The 20,848-nt window shown below is 38.0% G+C and overlaps 1 protein-coding gene across 1 annotated transcript in view; it reads right to left on the minus strand.

Annotated features, from left to right (window-relative positions):
- The window catches only part of LOC127451923 (synaptic vesicle membrane protein VAT-1 homolog), a 55,518-nt gene that overhangs the window by 20,542 nt on the left and 14,128 nt on the right, over window positions 1-20,848 (minus strand). Inside the window, exon 3 of the mRNA XM_051716993.1 lies at window positions 1,685-1,855. Coding sequence (XP_051572953.1) covers window positions 1,685-1,855 — 171 coding nt within the window. The remainder of the gene's footprint in view (window positions 1-1,684; window positions 1,856-20,848) is intronic.

The raw sequence follows: 20,848 nt of genomic DNA on the forward strand, positions 1-20,848 counted from the left end.
CTTGGGTATTAGTGATGGCAATAGTGGCCAGGCTGATTTGTCTACCAATATTTGCCCATTTTGAGATTATCAGCATCGATTAATAATGTACATGCTTGGCCAATTAATATATAGCACATAGATGAGTGCATATTTTCTGTTTTCAAATAAATATGTAAAATAAATTGTTTAATTTCAGCTAATTTATGGCTATAACTTATGGTATACATTGTATACTGTATATTTACTATATATTGTCTCTGGATATCATCAGCCAATCAAAAGACTACACAAAAAATCCTAGATAACTAGGAGACATTACCTCTGTTCCATATCCTACAGTAGTTAGCTACCTTGCTGTCTACTTCCTACATTGGCAGCTCCCTTCTGTAGAAGCATTCTGAAATAGAACCTATCATGTGATGGATTTGGAACACAATATATAGGCCACAATATATAGGCCTAAGCAACACTACTCACACAAAGAGTACAGCAGACTCAACTCTTAACAGATTTGAATAGAGTTTGCCATTAGCAAAACACACACTAAACACTAAAAAGAGTTAAACATTTTGTGTTATGTAGAATAAGATCGTCAGGCACCAAGATTTTCAGACTCTCCACTTGAAATCCTGTTAATGCCCTGATCTCATCACTGTGTGATATTGTGCCATTCACAATGGGCTAAACTTGCACAATGTGCAAAAAAAATGTCTTGATGGGTTAACATTGAGCTAACGTTGGTCAGAGGAATTTCTAAGATTGTTATGGTCAGAGAAGTACAAGCCTTCAGTCAGTGAAAGTGCAAAACAAAAAAGGAAGGAATTCATTTTGTACTCCTTTTGATAAGACATAAGAGTAAACAACTTTTTATCAGGCTGTGTTAGTTACGACTGACTAAACACACAAAAACGTCTTAATCTCATGACATACTAGAGATATAACCAAAAAACACAAACTTAGAAGGCCGAGTGGAAACATAAATTCAGAGATTAAGTTAGCATACAAACGGTGTGTTTGAGTTTCTCAGCTCCAGCAATAAAACATGAATAAAGGCAATGAATTTTCACATGCAAACATTCTCTGATTGGTGTACACTGTCGTTCGTTAGATTGCATTTTTCTACAATGCGTTTTTTGCCAGGGTCAATTTGACCCCAAACATAAACATTGTTACTATACTGGATACTTTGTGAAACAACAGGAATTTGCTAAGCATTTACACACATAGTACCCAAGTCAGTGGAATTTTTAAAGACTAATTTCTGGTGACTAAAAACCATGACCAGACCAGATGCGCCAAGTTTCCAACAACAAGCAATTTGTCAACACTTAACAAAATGACTGCCCCATGTGACAATCACAGCCAATAAGGACATATATAATGTTTAATTTACTATTATAGGAATTTAGGCCAAACAGATTTCACGATGGGCAGGGCGCCCAGCACAACTGCACAGAAATGGAAACCAAGCAACTGACAAAATGTTCTGTTGCTTTTCAAGATTGCAGCAGGTAAACCCAAACACTCTTGATTAATCACTTTCGCTTTATCGCGTTGTGCCTGGTTAGGACGATGTTAATAAACATGCTGTAAATGTAAATAAACACAGAAATGGGTCTTTCATAACACACCCATCTTTAACTATTAGATTAATAACCTTGCACATAAATTTGTATACACTGGTTTGTCTGTCTGTGCTCACCTTTGGGGCTTATTTTGCGGATCTCCTCCACATAATCACGTGTCCGGTAGTCGATGGGGTGCGTGACTCCGCCCTGGCTGATAACCTCGTGCTTGCTGGCAGAGGCGGTGCCAAACACTGTGACATCATTCACTGTTTTACACAGCTGAGTGGCAGCAATACCCACCCCACCTACAGAGAGAGAGAGAGAGAGAGAGAGAGAGGGAAACAAACTAAGAACAACCCTCAAAGTATTTCCAACATTTTCTGTCTCAAACCAAGAGCAGAACTATGTGCGAAAAGGGTACAAGAGGACAGAATTGCATGCAATCTCATGACCTTAAAGATGCACATCCACCCACACACGTACAGTACAAACATTAGAACCATTGTACCAATCCCATTATCATCACTGAACTAACAAGTGGTTTCAAGGGCAGACAAGTCTGACCAATTTATTGAGGGATTTTCTAATGTGTTTCTACTCTAATGCATCTTTATCTGTGGAGGAGCAAGAATTTATCCGAAACGGACTCCGAAATGAACATCAGTTCCACAACCCCCTAAAATCTTTGTGTTTAACTATTCAGTGGTTTACGTGTCTACGGTTATGAGAACTGTTTATGAGATATGCTGCTTATAAACACATTCTGCTACTGTTACTACTCAGAAATGGCAATAGCAAACATCTTTGAATGATTCCAAAGCAAGAGTATGTTCGTGCTAAGCTGCAACCTCAAAACAGAGTCTGGGCTCCAGGATGGCAGGTCACCACCAATCATGAGCTCTGTCTGGCCTCTTATGTCTGTAAGATGCAATTTACATCAGACATACATTCTGGGCAGATCCATTTAATCTACATTTTTACTGTGTGCCTGTGTGTGTGTGTGTGTGTGTGTGTGTGTGTAAGAGAGACAGAATGCATGAACTTACAAAGTATAAAATAACAAAATTAACAGAGTGCACATATACATAGTGATATTCATAAAATGTGATCAACTGCTCTAGGGCTCCAATTTTAAAGAATTATGCTTGCAAAGACACTCTTAAACTCATGTTCTTGCATTAATCTGGCGCTAACGAACTTTCAACTATCAGACATGTTATTATTGAGGTAACTAGCTATGGACATGTTTACAAAAGTACAGTAGTTGACCTGAAAGGAAATATTTACCACATAAGCAGATTTCACAAGCTCACTATATCGCCCCTTGAGCAAACGCAGATAATGCACCACATTGCTCTACTGTATTTATTGCTCTCTGACACATTTTGTAACGCAACAACACTTTAGCTTGCATAGCTACATTCCCTTTTACATTTATGCATTTTGGCAGACATTTTTATCCAAAAGCAACTTAGTGCGTCCAATGAATACATTTTATACGTTTTGTGTGCGTGTTCCCTGGGAATCGACCCCATGATCTTGGCATTGCTAGTGCCAGGCTCTGCCAGTTGAGCTACAGGAACCCTGCTAGTCACATTTGTGTTCACATACTGTTATAAAGCATGTTTTGGACCTACCCCTAACTTACGCAGTGTCCTAATTGATGCATGATGCGATGAAGCATCAAGTGATAAAAGCTCTCTCTTCTTGCAAGTTTTTGTCCTAACCAGAGTAGGGCTGGGTGATAGGATGATGTAATCAGATATCGATGATATCTGACAAATATCCTGATGCTGATTGAGACATTAATTGACAGATGATGATGATGATGATCGACAAAATTGGGAAATTACAAAACCATGGAGCTGGGAAGTCACCAAATATATTAAATAGTAGCCCAGGGTATGAAATTAGCACCCGCCAAATGCGGGTAACCTGTATCATGCACATAGCGGGTAATTTTGCTCAGGCTAACTGTAAGACATCTCATGACACATGACAATAAATGCTGGTAGCATTAAGCGCTTGAAGAAACACAGTTTATTATATTTTGAAGAACAGACGAAAGAAAAGCCATCGATGTGCGTCTCTGATGCACTGTTTGTTCAGAGACGTGCAGCGGGAGAACATGCGCATGTAGAGTCTTCTCTTATGTTTCAGTCGTCTGAAAACTGTTTGCAAGGATAATGTCGTCTATGAGAATGCTGCAAATGACCTCAGACCATATCAGGAGGTGCTCAGAGTCAAGTTCGCTTTATTTCCACAGATTTTTATAAATACAAATATTGCTATGAATTTCTTGCATATCGCCCCAACCCTAAACCAGAGGTGATGGTATATGCTCCTGTTAAAGCCATCAGTCTGAATTATTTCAACTTTGGAATTCATGAAGAACCCGCGAATCCTGAAGAGAACGATCCACCAATCAGAGAGTCATGGCAAACGAGTTCTGCAGCAAACGCCCACTCCCACGACACAATCAAGTCGGTCTCCTTACACTCTCAAACTACTTACATATTTGTATATACATGAATATTTTGTGATAAACTTAAATATATTGTTTCTATACTTACAATCAGCAACTTAAAATCAATTAGACTTATTTCCATTGTTTTTTAATTCAATCACGTTCAATTTGCAATGCATCTTGGGATTGTAGTTCATTCCCTCATTAAATGTTTATTTTGCTTCAAATCAAAGCTTGTAATCTTGTGATTCATTTCAGAGCTGGTTGGTTTGGTTCATTGCTTAGAACATTTTTATAAAAGAACTGTATGAAATCTCAGAGAGAGAGGAAAAAAAAAAAAAAAAAAAAAAAAAACACTTTGGAACCAGTACTAGAGGTTGACCGATATATCGGTTTTGCCGATTAATCGGCAGAGATAACAGATTTCTGGAACTATCGGTTATTGGCAAAAATCCACACCAATAGTTTTTCCCGTTGCGTCCAGTGCTGGAGCTGTTCAATTTACATTTTTATCCTCACTGTAATATGACGAATTCAGATCAAATCACATTCTTGCGCTAAAAAAGACTAGATACAGCGCAACAAATACAGTTTAACAGAAAGCAGGTGTCTCAATATGCTTTTAAAGTTCTTTATAATTAGACAAATCATCTAAAAAAAACAGCGCTCCTGAACGAGACGCTGAATAAACAAAAACAAAGGGAAACAAAGACGTTCATCTAATGCACGTTTACATAGAAAAACAAATGTATGGTTGCAAAAGCGTTCGGTGTGAACAGTCCTTTACAATTGGTGGCGATCTTTGGCCATTCTGTCTTGCTCTCTTATAAGCGTTTCTCAGATTAAGCAATGAGTTGTTTAAATGCTTTGTCAGGAAAGATGTTCAACTTGGAAATGCGTGTCTTGAGGTTCTCGCGTTCGGTTCCAGTCTGTTGCGTTCCGTCTGTTTGAACAGCCCCTGGCCTGGGCTCATAGTTTGAGCTGCTTCACCACAGAGTCCAGCCGAATACCACTGCTATCTGTGAATATTGCTACTCTACATACAACTGTACTGAAAAACAATGTGGTATTTCGCTTATGAAGCTCGAGTCTGGAGTAGTAGGAATCAGTAAGTGTAACACCATGTGAACTCTATTGAAGTGTTTTCCCCCCTCATTTTACTTTTGACTTAACATTTGAGAATAAAGGACCAACTAAAACTTATTTATTTTATGCACATCAGTTGAAAATGAAATACATAAAATGTAATAATGTTCAGCACTATTTTACTTAGAATGTTTTTTCATTCAGTATCAATTTTCAGTTTATTAATCAGTTATCGGCAGGTACTGCCCAACTTAGTTATCTGTAAAATCCACTATCGGTTTACCTCTAACCAATACAGCTGAAAAAGTGGACGGGCACTGTTGCGCTCTATTGCTTTCCACCGGAAACTTGGGAGATTTGTCAATTGAAAGTGTAACCAAAATTCTAAATGAAACTTTTTTTTAGGGAAAAAACCCCCCCCAATTATGAATCACCTCACAGTATGCAATAGACTGGCATGTCTTAAGGTCAATATTAGGTCAAAAATGGCAAAAAAGAAAACTCTTTCTCTAGAAACTCAGTCAATAATTTTTTTGAGGAATGAAGGCTATACAATGCTTGAAATTGCCAAAAAAGATTTCATTCAAAAGGTGTACACTACAGTCTTCATTGACAAAGGACAACTGGCTCAAACAAGGACAGAAAGAGATGTGGAAGGCCAGATGTACAATTAAACAAGAGGATAAGTACATCAGAGTCTCTAGTTTAAGAAATAGACGCCTCACATGTCCTCAGCTCACAGCTTCATTGAATTCTACCCGCTCAGCACCAGTTTCATGTACAACAGTAAAGAGAAGACTCAGGTGTGCAGGCCTTATGGGAAGAATTGCAAAGAAAAAGCCACTTTTGAAACAGAAAAACAAAAGAAAAGGTTAGAGTGGGCAAAGAAACAGACATTGGACAAGAAATAATTGAAAAAGAGTGTTATGGATCTTAACCACATTGCGCTTTTGTGGGATCAGCTAGACTGTAAGGTGCATGAGAAGTGTCCTACAAGACAGACACATCTATGGCAAGTGCTCCAGGAAGCGTGGGGTGAAATGTCACCCGAGTATCTGAACAAATTGACAGCTGGAATGCCAAGGATCTGCAAAGCTGTCATTGCTGCACGTGGAGGATTTTTTGATGAGAACTCTTTGAAGTAGTTTAAGAAGTTCTGGACATTTTTTTCAAATTGTAATAGTAATTTTTCACGTTATTAATGTCCTGACTATACATTGTGATCAGTTGAATGCCACTTTAGTGAATAAAAGTACCAATTTCTTTCCATAAGAGCAAAATCTGTACATTATTCCAAACTTTTGGCCACCAGTGTATATCAACTTAGTCCCCAAACTATAGCTAAAAAAACCTGCACATACACACGCACACACAGGCTGGCTGCAAGTACATCAAGTATCAATCCTCCATCCTCAAATGATTACAGATGAATGAAGGGCGACCCTAAATCAAGTTCACCGAATGGTCATATACAGTGTCCTCCTCTGTTCAATCACTTCATTAAACAAACCCTCTCTTCCTCTCCTTTCACTCAGGAGTGAATGAAGTTTGTGTTGCCATGGAGACTTGGGATAAGAGTTGGTTTCTCTGAAAGCAGTGGGCCACCATTTTCTCTGTCAGGGGCTCTCATTGCATGAGAACACACATATTTCATGCTTTTTTACCTGCTGTCTCTCTCGTCTTGTCTCATGCACCTCGCAGGATTGTAAGTGCCAGGCAGCCCCATGACTACTGAGCTCCGATCACAAGACCTGCAGCAGAACTGCCAAGAGAGCCCCTGAACCTCACAAGCACACACTTAAAATGAACCTTTTTCATGTGTGCTCATATCTGCTAATCTCCAAAAATATGCACGCTTTATTTTTCATTCTCTTTCTCCCTCTCATTCCTGGCTTTTGCCAAGTAATTTGTGGGAAATTCACTATTTCAGCACATGTAGGTGCAATCACACGAGGCTTTGAGCATACAGTTATTTTGGTAAACACAATGATGGGAAGCCTGTTTGATAATCATTATTTTTGCAATTCTGTTTGTTATATTATTTTAACCCTTATATTATTTTGCAGTCAAAACTGACCGATTAACTTTTTTTTTTCTGAAAACTGTTTTTCATTCAGTTGGAATAAAATTCCATGACTTTGCTCCCACAGGGCATATGAACACACATTTTTTGATAATTTTAGTTTTATTTCACTTTGTTACACCTGTGGTGTTCCTGGTGTAAAATGACCGGCCATTTAAAAGGAGTGGATTAGACAAAAAAAAAAATACAAAAATATTAAGTGTTCAGGAGCATCTCAATCCTTTAGAAGAGCATAAAGTCTTCGGACGTGCGCGCGCACACACACACACACACACACACGTGTGTCTAGCGCCCTTTTGTGCATCGTCTTTCCATGTACACTCTTGGAGGAATATTTCAAGATCTACTTATAAAATGTTGCTTTTGGGCTCATTTGAATCGGGATAGTCCTGCTGTAAGTTACGATGTGTCATTGTCTATGTTATAAGTATGTTTCAGGAAGTAATAAGAAAACAAACGAGACAAAGACACTAATACTTACTGCAGTTTGGCCTCTGAGTGAAACAAATTTGCTCATTGCATTTTACTAATTGCATTTTACTAATTGAGACGTCTCCAAATAATATAACACATGGCTGTGTCATTATGTTTTTACCAATTCTGTGATTGCTGTGATAAATTTGCAGAACAAAACAGTTCTAATTTGTCAACAATTTAAAAAGCATCATTTAAGAATTGGTAGGATCAGCTATGTGCATTGTAAAGTCCAGATTCTAAGCTTTAAAATGACACCTGTTTGTTTAGATCAAGCAAGTTGTTATTAAATTTATTACATCATTATTATTTTTAATTTTTTCTGCAGGTAGTGCCCCCACTAGCCCGGTATAAGCTCAATTCAATGAATCCTATCAATAAAAAAAATATATACTTTTTAAATGTTAAAAAAAAAACCTACAAAAAAAGTACAAAACCTGTCATAATTACTAAAAAAAAAGAATTTGACAAAGATCTATTGCAAAATATTTATTTTTTTGATTTATAAACAATCTTAGTGGGCCGGTCATTTTTGACCGAGAACACAAAGTGTTAGCACAAACGAACACAACACAAGGGTTAATCACTTCTCCACTGCTTTCTCGCAATACTGCAAACCATGCAGCTTTGAAGTTTGTATTCATTGCATTAAGCCAAGAGGTCAATCTGTGACATTTAGATCCTCAATTTTTGAAACATTTAAAGCTCTGCAAATCAGGTCAGATTTCACCAAACTTGAACTTTGGTATGCTGCAAAGACAAAACTTCTATACAAATGCTTACGTTCCCACTTTCTCACATTAGCATGCAAATGAATGGAAGTGAATAGAACACGAATTATAGTGTGACCTCACCTTGTATAACTTTGTATTGTTTTGGCAACTCTAATTCATACAAATAGTACATATTTTAATGAAATCACAATATGTATACTTATCAACTCAACTGAGGAGTTTGTGGAATGAGAGAGAGACACAAAGAGAGAGAAAATGGACAAAGAATCTGTAGCTACATAAGCAAATTCTCCGTTTAATTCCATTTGTTGTGCTCAGGAATATCTGGCATTGTTTATATGAGAAAATGAAGAGCAATGTTCATCTAATCAGGTCATTTTACACAAGGGTGTATGAGGACAACACACACACACACACACACACACACACACAGTGAACTGTTTCCCTCTTTCCACACATTCACACACACATTTGGCAGGCAACAATCATGGCCACAACAATATTACCCTCCCAGTATTACCCTCCTCTAGCAAGAGGGAATTTTCCCCCAAAACACGGAGGAATTCTGCAGATTCTCAACATACGAGCGCTCGGCCCACACCCTCAGTGCAAATAGAGGACAAAGAGAGTGTGTGTGAGAGAAAGACTTGTTTTACTGCAAGTTGTTTGGCAGGATTCAAAGTGGGGATTGTGAATTTGTGTTAATACATTAACAGCTTCTCTTACCTGAATCTTTAATTGATCTCAAATCAGTAAAAAGGCAGGACTTCAGCAAAACAAGTACAACAGCCAGTGATTGATCAACTGAATTTGTCACACAGCAATAAGACAATGGTGCAGTAGTTGAGGTGTTATGTCATAATGGAGCTGTACTCTGTTCTGTTTGGTTAACTGGATAATTGACAGCATTTTTTGAATCAACAATAGCCTAAAGTGTTTGTTTATGCCCTTTTTTCTAGGGAAGTGAGCTAAAGCCAAGTTACAGGAATCCTTGAAATGTAACCATAATTAACAAGGTTTAAGGTTTAGTTCATCCAAAAATGAAAATTTTGTATTCGTCAATGGTGCGAACAGCATTGGTTCTTGCATGTCTCGTTAACCATTTACAACATGGCAAGTTTAAATATGCAGAAGTGCAAATGAGATCTGAGAGCTTTGGCTGCAGATAAGATGTTCAGCGAACAACAACTTCAATTTCAGTCTATTCCTCGCACAAATCAATGTGCAACTTCAGCCTTGGAATAAAGCGAACATGTTGTCCAAACTAAGCCTACTTTTATGGTGCATTTATTCATTCTTATTTCATTCTTCAAAACATGTCCAGCACAAGTCGTTTCTTCAAGTTTCTCCAGATACAAACTATTGTAACATGAACAAATGAAAAGCATAACATACAGAAAAGTAAACCATAACACAGACATAAGACTAGGGCTGGGCGGTATGGCGATATATACCGTGGGGACGGAATAAAATGTCAGATTCATACGGTACAGTACCTTGAGGGGCAAATTCACTAAAGCGCTACTTTTGGCATAGTATTTCAGAAAAAAAAAAACTGGGTCTTATTCAATAACCACCCTCAAACTAGTTTAAGCAGCTGCAGTCAGTGCTGAAATATCGTTGCGCCTTGAACTTATTCCTTTTCGCACAAACATGCCTCCTTTCTAGGAAGGAACAATTAACATCGGGCTATTATTGAGGAAAGTAGGTGGTAAACAGAATTTTATTTAAAATGAGATGTTTGTGAATGCTTTGTATGTCGCTTAGATAAGAGTCTTCCAAATGCAAATAAATGTAAAATGTTAAAGAAAACACGTTAAAGCAATATTCCGGGTTCAATACAAGTTAAGCTCAACTGACAGCATTTGTGGTATTATTTGATTACCACACAAATAAATCGACTCGTCCCTCCTTTTCTTTATATAAAAAAAAAAAAAAAGATTATAAAAAGGTTAAATAAAAACAGTTAAAATCAACAAAAGAGCTGCTTTCATGTGGTCAGTGTGTTACACATCTCCTTTCTTGAAAACAGACTATCCCCTTCACCTCTTCCTCTTGTTTTTATTAGCAGTATGATCTGTGGTCTAGTCAGCCAATCAAAATTTACCACCTCATTTCTGATTGGCTGAAATTCTGGCACATTATAATGCTGTGACCTTATTGTGCAAACAAGCAGTCAAAGCTATGAGTGCATGCAGAGTTGGTAGAAGGAGAGAGCGAGTGAGATCTTGCACATGCAAAAAACAGTGGAGTTACAAAAATGTAAGAATTCTGTGCAAATTCACATTCAAATCAACTTTATTCAAGTGCAAAATAGATTTGTTTCCTCAAAGTGAATTAATCTTTGCGAGAAGATAATTTGCTTTACAAAATTGAGTTCACACGTGTGCAAAATAACTGTGCGCTCAAAATGTCATCTTGCAAGCGCAGAACATTTTTGTGCTCAAAATAAAATCCTGCACATTCAAAGTATAATTTTGCGCACACAGAATTTTTGTGCTCTCAAAATATCAAAATTGCACGCTCAAAATATAATTGTGTGCGCAGAATTATGGCACACATATAACTCCATATGAAGTCCGCCAGCAACATTGGCTTAACCAGTAGTATTACTTTGGAGTGGGTCGATCTGTTTTTATAACCAACAGAAGACATGAGTTTTCTGGCATTGTTTTGAAAACAATACGTTTCCGTTTTTGCACTTCCGTTTGGTGACACTTGTGATGCAAAAATTACCAATTTCAACTTTAACGCTTTAACCTTAAATTGCCAAAATCCATGTTTGGCTGCATATGAAGGGGTAAGGATAGTACCTTCTCTGTGAGACTCAGAGGAAACACATTTAAAATTTACAGTGAATTTAAAAAAAAAAAAAAAAAAAAACCCAACATCCTGTGCCCTGCGATACTGAGGGCTTCCTGAGCACAACACACTTAGCTACACAAACACACGCACTCCAGCATTCACACACACGCTGTGCACAAACAGTTTATTCATCCGTGACTGTCTATGGTATTGTCTCTCTCTGTCTCCCTCTCAAAGATGACAGACCAGTGATCAATTTCTTTTGGCTTTGGTTTGAATTCTTTGCAAATGTTTGTGACTACTTGCGCTCCTCCATGTTTTGTTTTAATCAAACTTTTTGTCTGTTTCTTTCTTTATAGGTGTGGTAGTTGAGGAGAAGCTTTCGAGCTGTTTGAGAATTCTGGATTATGCAACTCTCCAGTTGGACGAGAGGGTTTCCTTCCACCCCATGCCAAAGCTTCATCCACACCCACACACACACACACACACACACACAGACACACTGATGTATATGCCCACCAATATTCACAGACACAGGATTTTAGACACACATCAGACTCTAGAGAGACAGGAAATATGAGAATATTCCAGTCTGACTTTCATTGCGTTTTGAATACTAATCAAGTATTTGAAGATTTTTACAGATGTGGAGTGGTGGTGGCATAGTGGGCTAAATTACATAACTAGTAATCAGAAGGTTGCTGGTTTGATCCCCACAGCCACCACCATTGTGTCCTTGAGCAAGGCACTTAACTCCAGGTTGCTCCGGGGGGATTGTCCCTGTAAAAAAATGCACTGTAAGTCGCTTTGGATAAAAGCGTCTGCTAAATGCATAAATGTAAAACAATTACAGGTTGGAATCAAAGGAGACCTATATACAGTTTGTCACTCACCAGCCTACAGAAACTAATGCAGCAAACTATCTAATATACTTTAACAAGTGTGCCTGACATCTCATGCACCTTGACAGAAGTCCTCCAATTATTTTTTCAGGATAAGTTATTTTTTAATCAGCTAATGCAGCTAAATTCTTCTGCGGGGGTGCTTTATAAAAAAATTTTAATAAAAACGGTTAACCAATCTCTAAAGATAAGAAATAAAGCTGCAAGCGGAAAAGGGTAAATCACTGAGTTCACTTTGTTGTAGCTGCTGCATCAGCTAAATGGCTTTGAATAACAAAAATACATTTGATAGCTTTTTCCCTGCATGATCTAAAGACTAATTGGACCCAAATTTGATGAAAATTGGACACTATTTGTAAATTGTAGTAGCGAAATTCGGAAGTTTGCTAGGTGGCACTGTGCCCAAACCACTCAGAAACCCTTAGGATATGGCCACGGGTGACGTGGGGAACACGTCCCCTGCACTCTTTAAAAAGGTGACTTTTGTCCCCCGCACTTTTCCAAGCTAAACCCATAGAGTCCAAATGGCGGATTTGCATACAGTATTCTTTGCGTTTTGTTACTTTGGGCTGATTGAGCGACTATCCAGCCAAATCACAGGTGATTTTTATGAGCCAAAACAACCCTTATGTAATAGGCCGTCAGTCAGACAGTCTAATCAACACGGCTCCGTTCATTTCTACAAAGTTGCTTTCAACAATGCTCTTTTATCCATGTTTTTTTTTCAGCATTGATGTTGATCTAAATTAATAATCTAGAGATGAGGAACACACAAACAATAATTATTTATCGGCATATCGTTCTTAATTGGAAGCATTACGTGAAATGCACTGCAGAAAAAAAAACAAAAGGACAATCCTTTTCAGCACACATTGTAAGTGAAGTTTATATCAGTACTAAGTTATTCTTTTCACATTATGTTTGTGAGGTAATAGTTTGATTGGTTGTTTTTGCCAATTTAAGCAGATTACTAGATCGGTGTTAATTATGTAAAGCTATTTTTAATATCAGCTCCTGTTTTTTACCTCTATGTTGCTGTGCAGTTGACAAAATGTAGGAAAAAAAAAAAGATAGATCTGCTGTGTTCTTAGAACACATGCATTTTACTGAAGTGAATTGATACCTGTATGTAGACACGCTTTTTATTTATACATGAAAATATATGGATGTTATTGAAACTCATAAGACTATTATTCTTGTCTTTTGATAAAAGTCATGCTCAGCAACTCACAAACTATAGGGAAATGATAGATTTGCTTTGTTCTTCTAATGCTTAAAACCTCTACTAAAGTCTCATTGTAGGTCTGGAGACATACTAATTTTAAAGGATAAAAATTCTCTTTTGATCGTTGATTCAGTGACTAACTCATTTCACACAAGACACTCATTTGTCACCACCTTCTGGCATCACCAGAAATGGTCACCAAATCATTAAATGGATCTGAATGAATTTTGGTTGAAGCAGTCAAAATAATCTAGCCACTTTAAATCCCACAATGCACAAGCACAGAGTAAATGTGCACATGCACAATTGTCATTATTGTAATTGATTAAATAATTTATTCAGCACCAGCTTGTGCTCAGTCTTTTGTCATGTGTGAAACAGAAGCAAGTGCTCCACAAGATGCCCTTTATTTTTGCAGGTAATTATGCAAAATTTTGTAGTTAGTTTGCAATACTTGATTCTTTAAAAGTCTAAAAGTATTTCAAGTAAATAATACGAGGGGGCCTGGGTAGCTCAGCAAGCAAAGATGCTGACTACCACACCTGGAGCCACAAGTTCGAATCCAGGGCGTGCTGAGTGACTCCAGTCATGCTTCCTAAGCAACCAATTGGCCCGGTTGTTAGGGTGAGTAGAGTCCAGGGTTTCTGCAGGTTCGAAGGAATGAAATTTAAGACTTTAAGGCCAAATAAAAGAAAAAAGACCACTTTCGCAATAATAATAATAATAATAATTCATTAGCTGGTAAATACAAAACCACTGAGAATACTTGGACGTCTCTGGACATGTTTTTTATATTTTATTGTGCATTTGTGTTTTCTTTTTTAAATAAAGTTAATACAACATTAAAACTCTAAATGAATTCATTAAGAATGCACGTAGCTTTAAGTATGTAGCCTATATTGTGACCCTTCTCTTTAGTCACTTGCTTTCCAGCAAGACGTGACAATAGACCAATGCTTTGGCAATGTCACCTCTTATGTCAAAAACGGAAGTGGTGGCAAAAACCAACTTTTGCATAAAAAACAACTTTTATCGGATTACGTTGTTGAAAAATTATTCCGAGGGCTCTAGTTGACTGCCGTGGCCTCAAGCCATCAGAGCTGAATGGACTGAGGAGATCATTTCAACTCAACTTTGCAGCAAAAATTTATAGCAAACATGATTACATGATTGTTATTAACTCATTTTATTATAGCAATTGTATCGCTAAGAATATGTTTGTATTTATGATGGTTTTGGGTCATACTTTCATTTAATCATCTAATCTGTCAAATCTAACACAACAGTCAGTGGGCTTTCTGCTACCACTTACTGCGCATGCACTGACATTTTTGTAAACGAGGATTGGTCTATAGACCTTATTCACAGTAGTGCTATGTTTGATTTTTAATGGGAATGGAAATGAAGCTGTGAGGGATAGACTTACCATCTCTTCAATGGCATGCATGGTATAAATCTGTAAAAAGCTCCAATATCCCATCTGATTTTCCACAACTCATGTTGTCTGGAGTTTTTTGACTATCGAGTGTCCTTGAAGACATTTTTCCAATGTTTTGTCTGCGGAACGATCCAAAAACACTTTAAACTGCAGTACAGCTCATCGAAGAGACTGTACATCTATCCCTCACAGCCTAGTTGTCATTCTCATAAAAAATTAAATATGGCGCTGCTGTGAATAAGGTCTAGCAAGTGCTGAATAAAATGTATATATTTTTTCTTAAAAGATACCGTTACCAAATACTTTAACAGGTAGTTAAAAGGGCAGTTCATTTAAAAATGAAATCTGTCATCACTGATCACCCTTGAGTCTGTATGGATTTTTCTCTGACATGGAACAAAAAAGGTAATGTTAAGCAAAAATTTTGCCTGTCACCATTCACTGTCACTGCATCTTGTTTTTCATTCAATGAGAGTGAATGATGACTGAAACTCTCTAATATCTCCTTTTGATATCCACTGAAATAAAGTCATACAGGTTTGCAACAGCATGAAGGTAAATGAGAATTTTCATTTTTGTGTGAAATATCTCAAGTCAAAACTCATCAGTTACCTTAAAAATGGCAGTTTAAAGTTGACAATATTGTATTGAAAATGTTAACAGATAAAATTATGAAAGAACTGTGATGCATAATTAGTTATGATATGAAAACAGATTATATACTAAATATTAAAAAGATAATATATTTTCATATTATGTTTATTATTAATATTATAATTTAATATAATTATATTATTATTGCTTTGTATATTATTACAAACATTTTAAATTGACTGATTCAGATGGCAGAGAAAACACCTGTATATGTCAGATGGAACTCGAGTGGTGGAGATGAGATATAACAGGTGTAACTCTGCAGCTGAGTAGTTCTGTTAGCTTTACAATTATTGTCAAAGGTGATGTCAAATAAGGAAGTGCCACAATTTGAAAGGCGTCAAAAGACCGCTCGAAACTGCGCGCTTGCAAATTGTAACGTTGACAGCTTTGTCGATTATAAGCAGGAGCGACAGCACATCGCTCGCTTACAGAGACGCAAAATAACTCCATTTGCATTTCTGATTAACGGGTTCATGAAGTTGTGACATGTGTAACATCTGTAATATCGTAAGTTCAGTAAAAATGCGCTTCCCTGTGCGCGCTCACACCAAACTCAAACATTAGCTGCTAAATGATGGATGCACGAGAGAGAGATGATTTTGGCTCACACAGATTCTGCTGTTTTAAGCGTTCCTCTATTCTACGCCCCAAAATTTAAGACCTCAGCAAATGAAATTCAAGACTTCTTGTAATTTATAAGATATTTAAGATTTTTATGGCCTTAAATTTTAAAAAGTAAATTTAAGACTTTAAGGACCCGTGGAAACCCTGGAGTCAAGTCTGTTTAACCTCCTCGTGGTCGCTATAATGTAGTTCTCGATCTCGGTGGGGCGCGTGGCGAGTTGTGTGTGGACGCTGCGGAGAATAGCGTGAGCCTCCACACTCATGATAATATGCGCAGATTGACGGTCTCAGACACTAGAGTCACTACGCCACCACAATGACTTGGAGCGCATTGGGAATTGGGCATTCCAAATTGGGGAGAAAATAAAAAACAAAAAGTAAATACGTATATATTAATATAATACTTATATGGGGCCTGGGTAGCTCAGTGGTAAAAGACGCTGGCTACCACCCCTGGAGTTCACTAGTTCGAATCCCAGGCTGTGCTGAGTGACTCCAGCCAGATCTCCTAAGCAACCAAATTGGCCCGGTTGCTAGGGAGGGTAGAGTCACATGGGGTAACCTCCTCGTGGTCACTAATGTAGTTCGTCCTCGGTGGGACACGTGGCGAGTTGAGCATGGATGCCGCGGTGGGTGGCGTGAAGCCTCCACACGCGCTATGTCTCCGTGGCAATGCGCTCTACAAGCCACGTGACAAGATGCGCGGATTGGTGGTCTCCGACGCGGAGGCAGCTGGGATTCGTCATCCACCACCCGGACTGAGGCGAATCACTACGTGACCACAAGGACTTTAAAAAGCACATAGGGAATTGGGCATTCCAAATTGGGTGAATTTTTTTTTTTTTATAATACTTATATCATACTTATTAATATATACTGTACTATATTAATACTGCACTGTAAGTGTTGGGTCTGTGCGAGCCACCTGCTGACAGCTGTGTTAATATTTATATTTCATACACAATGATATAGTTGCTTAATAAAAAGCATTAATTATTTTTTCTGTGCAAAGTTATTTCACTGGCTTATTTTTGAACCCCAGTTGAACACTGCATAATATTAAATTATTACTGTGGGACACGACAGGTTGATTATTATATTATAATGCTGAATTATCATTATTCTGATTATTAGATTTGCGTTATACAAAAGTAATACATTTCTGTCCCATCTGCACCTGGGGCTTTTATTTTGACACCGACAGTGCTGTATTTACTTCAACTTTACAAGGAGCTTTTATTGTGACACAGAAAAGTCAATGTGTATTTGACAGTTTACAAATGTTATGCATTTCCCGAAACACTAATCTTTCAGCGTTTGTAGATTTGTATAACTTTTAACTGTTACTAATGTTTGGAATTGCGCGAATGCTTGGACCTGCATTATTTTGATTTCACAATGCACGTGAACTGACCTGAGCGCGCCGCCATGCACGTGCACACAGATCAGTGCGTCACTGGTTTTATCTGTCTTTAAAATCACATCCTTTTGTGGATTAATAAATCACATAAGACCAACTTGCTGCTTTGATATTATTTTAATTGTGCAGCCCTGAAGGATCGTGAAATTAGTTTACTGATGCGCTCTTTATGAAACTTAATGACCAAATGAAAGCACATTAAAACCATTGCGATATTCAAGATATTGGTCAATTTTACATCGTCAGCAAAATTCTCGATTATATCGTTAATATTCGATATATCGCCCAGCCCTACAAAGCATTGAAAACATACATCAGTTAATGATAAAACTCAACAATGCAGAGATAATGTGTGTGTGTACATGCACACAATACAACACTTACGCACATTGGATAAACCGATAAGAACACTGTCAAAGGTGTTTACATGCAAAAATCTACCAGTGTTGATTGTTTTTTGCTAAGGATTGTTTTTTATCTTATAAAAAAGGTAAGACCATTTATTACCTTACCCCAATAAAGGAATCCCGTTTAAGGCATTTTCTTGACCAGACACACTGTCTACTTTTTAAGCATAATTGGTGTAAGATAGTGCATGTAAATGCATTCATTATGACAAACCTTGTCAAAAATTTATTTGTTGAACTAAGCATGACCCATACAAAATTAAAGGGGCATTTTTAATAGTGGAAGGCTATTTCTCAAAGTTTGTGGAGGGGTTTCATACTCGAAACCCCTCCACAAACTTCGCTAGTTCGCTCAAAGGTTACTGATTTTATAAGTAATGTCTATGCGTTTAGCTGCTCCCCTTTGTTTGATTCCAGGAGAGGTTCACACCGCCAGCGGCATCGACATGATCCCATTCATTTTCATGAGAGCACAGCGACTTCCGGCGACACAAGCCGTCACGGCCGTAGGCGACAGAGATCACCGTGGAGAGCGACAGGACAAGTTAACAAAATGTCATCTTTATGCAAATGACGAGCGACATTCACGAGCAACTACCAATGAGAGTGAAGACAGCGGAGCTCACGTCATCTCTTCTCCTGGCAGACTGGAGACGGAGATGTTTCAGCGGTGTGAGGGATTTTTACTTGTCTGTAACCACATGCATGGATATAATAAAAACAATGATGTGTGGAAAAGCGTGCCAGAAAAGTTTGATTCATTCATTCATTCATGAAAGATTGATCATCTTTTTAATGATTTGTATTGATAGATTGATTGTCTCGTTAATGATTTAATGCACTGAACACTGCTGCACGTTTTATAAAACTCTACACAGCAGAATGTAAATTTTTTTTAGAGACAAGATTACTGATTTTGTCAATATTGTAAATGGCATCTTAATTTATGGTCTCATCTGTGATCATATTTTCAAAAGCTATGGCCAGACGTGCAATCCTCCAATAATGTTACAGCGACAAACAGTAGGAACAGCCACTAGCTACACAAATCGCAGAGTCTAGAGACACCAAGCTACAAAGTCGCTGGCGGTGAGAACGGGGCTTTACACCTCGTCCTAACCAGATGTGACGCGATTAAAAATTCAGCGACACGCAATCTGTCTGTCAACACCAGGTGCGACACGACACCGCGACATCTAAAATATTGAAAACAGAGCAATCACGGACGAAACAGTCTGTTTATCGAACGCAACTCAATTTCTCACTGAAGCTCCGTATGGGCATTCGCTTTCTACAGCGAACCCAGAGGGGATAAATACACAAATCACACACATACACTAGACAAAGTTACTTTGTGAATCACATCCTTATTCAGTCTGTTGCGATTATGTTCACACGGTACTCTTTGTTCTTTTGCCGATCTCCACATAACAGGGAAGTGGAAAGTTGGAATATGCCGGTCTGCCATTATGAATTTGAACCGGTGTGTGTGTGTGACAGCACTGGCTGAAGAGAGCGAGATATTTAAGTACAACATTCGGTAGGTGTGTGACACTCACGGCCAAAATCAAGTTGTGAACCGGCCAGTGAGATGAGAACAAAAATAATTTTAAACCCATTTGGTGACTGAGCTGGCTGGCCGACGTTGCCGAAATAGAAACCATTCCAAAAACAGAATGCCCTGTCGCTCGTCGTGTGTCGCGCCTGGTTAGGACACAGTGTTAGTCATTTCTTTAATATTCTCTTTTAAGCAGGTATGGTATTTATTGGGAATGTCAAAACTGCATTTTGGGGGTTCCAATATCCTGTTCCATTTCTGGTCTCAAGAAGCAATGTAAACGACCAAAACAAGCGATCCAGATAGAGAAAAACATCCATTTAAGTGTTAGTAAAAATTAGCTCAACTTGTGCAGTTGTTGGCTGTCATAACTTATAGTTAATGAGCGCATTTACATGCATGTTCTTACACCACTTATGCTTCATAAGCAGACAACATGGTCATGTAAATGCAATAAACCAAGTTCCTTTATTGCCATAAAGGCCACAAATGGCTTATGAATAACCCAATCGACACGGGTAGATTTTTGCCCATTATTCCAATATCGCGTGCCATGTAAACACCTTACCCGGTGTTCTTACTGGCTCATCCAATGTGCGCACGTGTTGAGCGTATGCCTCTTCACGGTTTGACATCAAAAGTAGAGAATAACTTATTTTAAATGTAAACACGGATTTCTTGCCTTGTCAGATTTTTTAAATAAACTGATTTTAGAGTGTAACCTGAAAATTGTTGTGCATGTAAACGGGCTCAGTGATATCAACATAACTTCTCGGACCATCGCTTCATGTCATCTACACACTTAGGTGAGGCACTGTCAAAAAATGGTCATCACAAATCTAAAGTACTGGGTCCACATTATTGCATCACATTTATTTTTTTTGTTGACAAATGTTCCTAATCCCTGAGATATATTACTGTAATAAGTGTTGTAAGTAGGGATGTCCTGATGCCGATACTGGTATCGGAATCGGGTCCGATTCCACGCTCAATTCCACGTACTGGTACTCATAAAAATGCTCATATCAAAAACCGATACCATCTGACGTACGAATGTCATTACGTATAAATTCAGCGCACAAATTAAAATCACGTCATGTCCTAGTGAGATTATTGAACAGCAAAAGCTGCAATTTAATGATAAATATATAGTTTGCACGTGCAGCGTTTTAAATGTGAGTGCTTGTGAATGTGTGGAGCCGGTGTTGTGCAGGCATAACTGCTCATACACAATTATGAGCATCGCATGCTCTGTAGCAGATGACAGCAGGCAGAATGCTAATTCACTTTTTAGTGCGAATCATATATAGACTACATATTTATTTAAATAGTAGCCTTTTGCAATTTAATAATCACTTTGAGTCATGCAGGGACTGGCTTTTCTGGAGTGGGAGGCTGCCGTCATTACGTCAGAGCTC

The sequence above is a fragment of the Myxocyprinus asiaticus genome, chromosome 14, assembly GCF_019703515.2.
Source record: "Myxocyprinus asiaticus isolate MX2 ecotype Aquarium Trade chromosome 14, UBuf_Myxa_2, whole genome shotgun sequence".
Lineage (NCBI taxonomy): Eukaryota > Metazoa > Chordata > Actinopteri > Cypriniformes > Catostomidae > Myxocyprinus > Myxocyprinus asiaticus.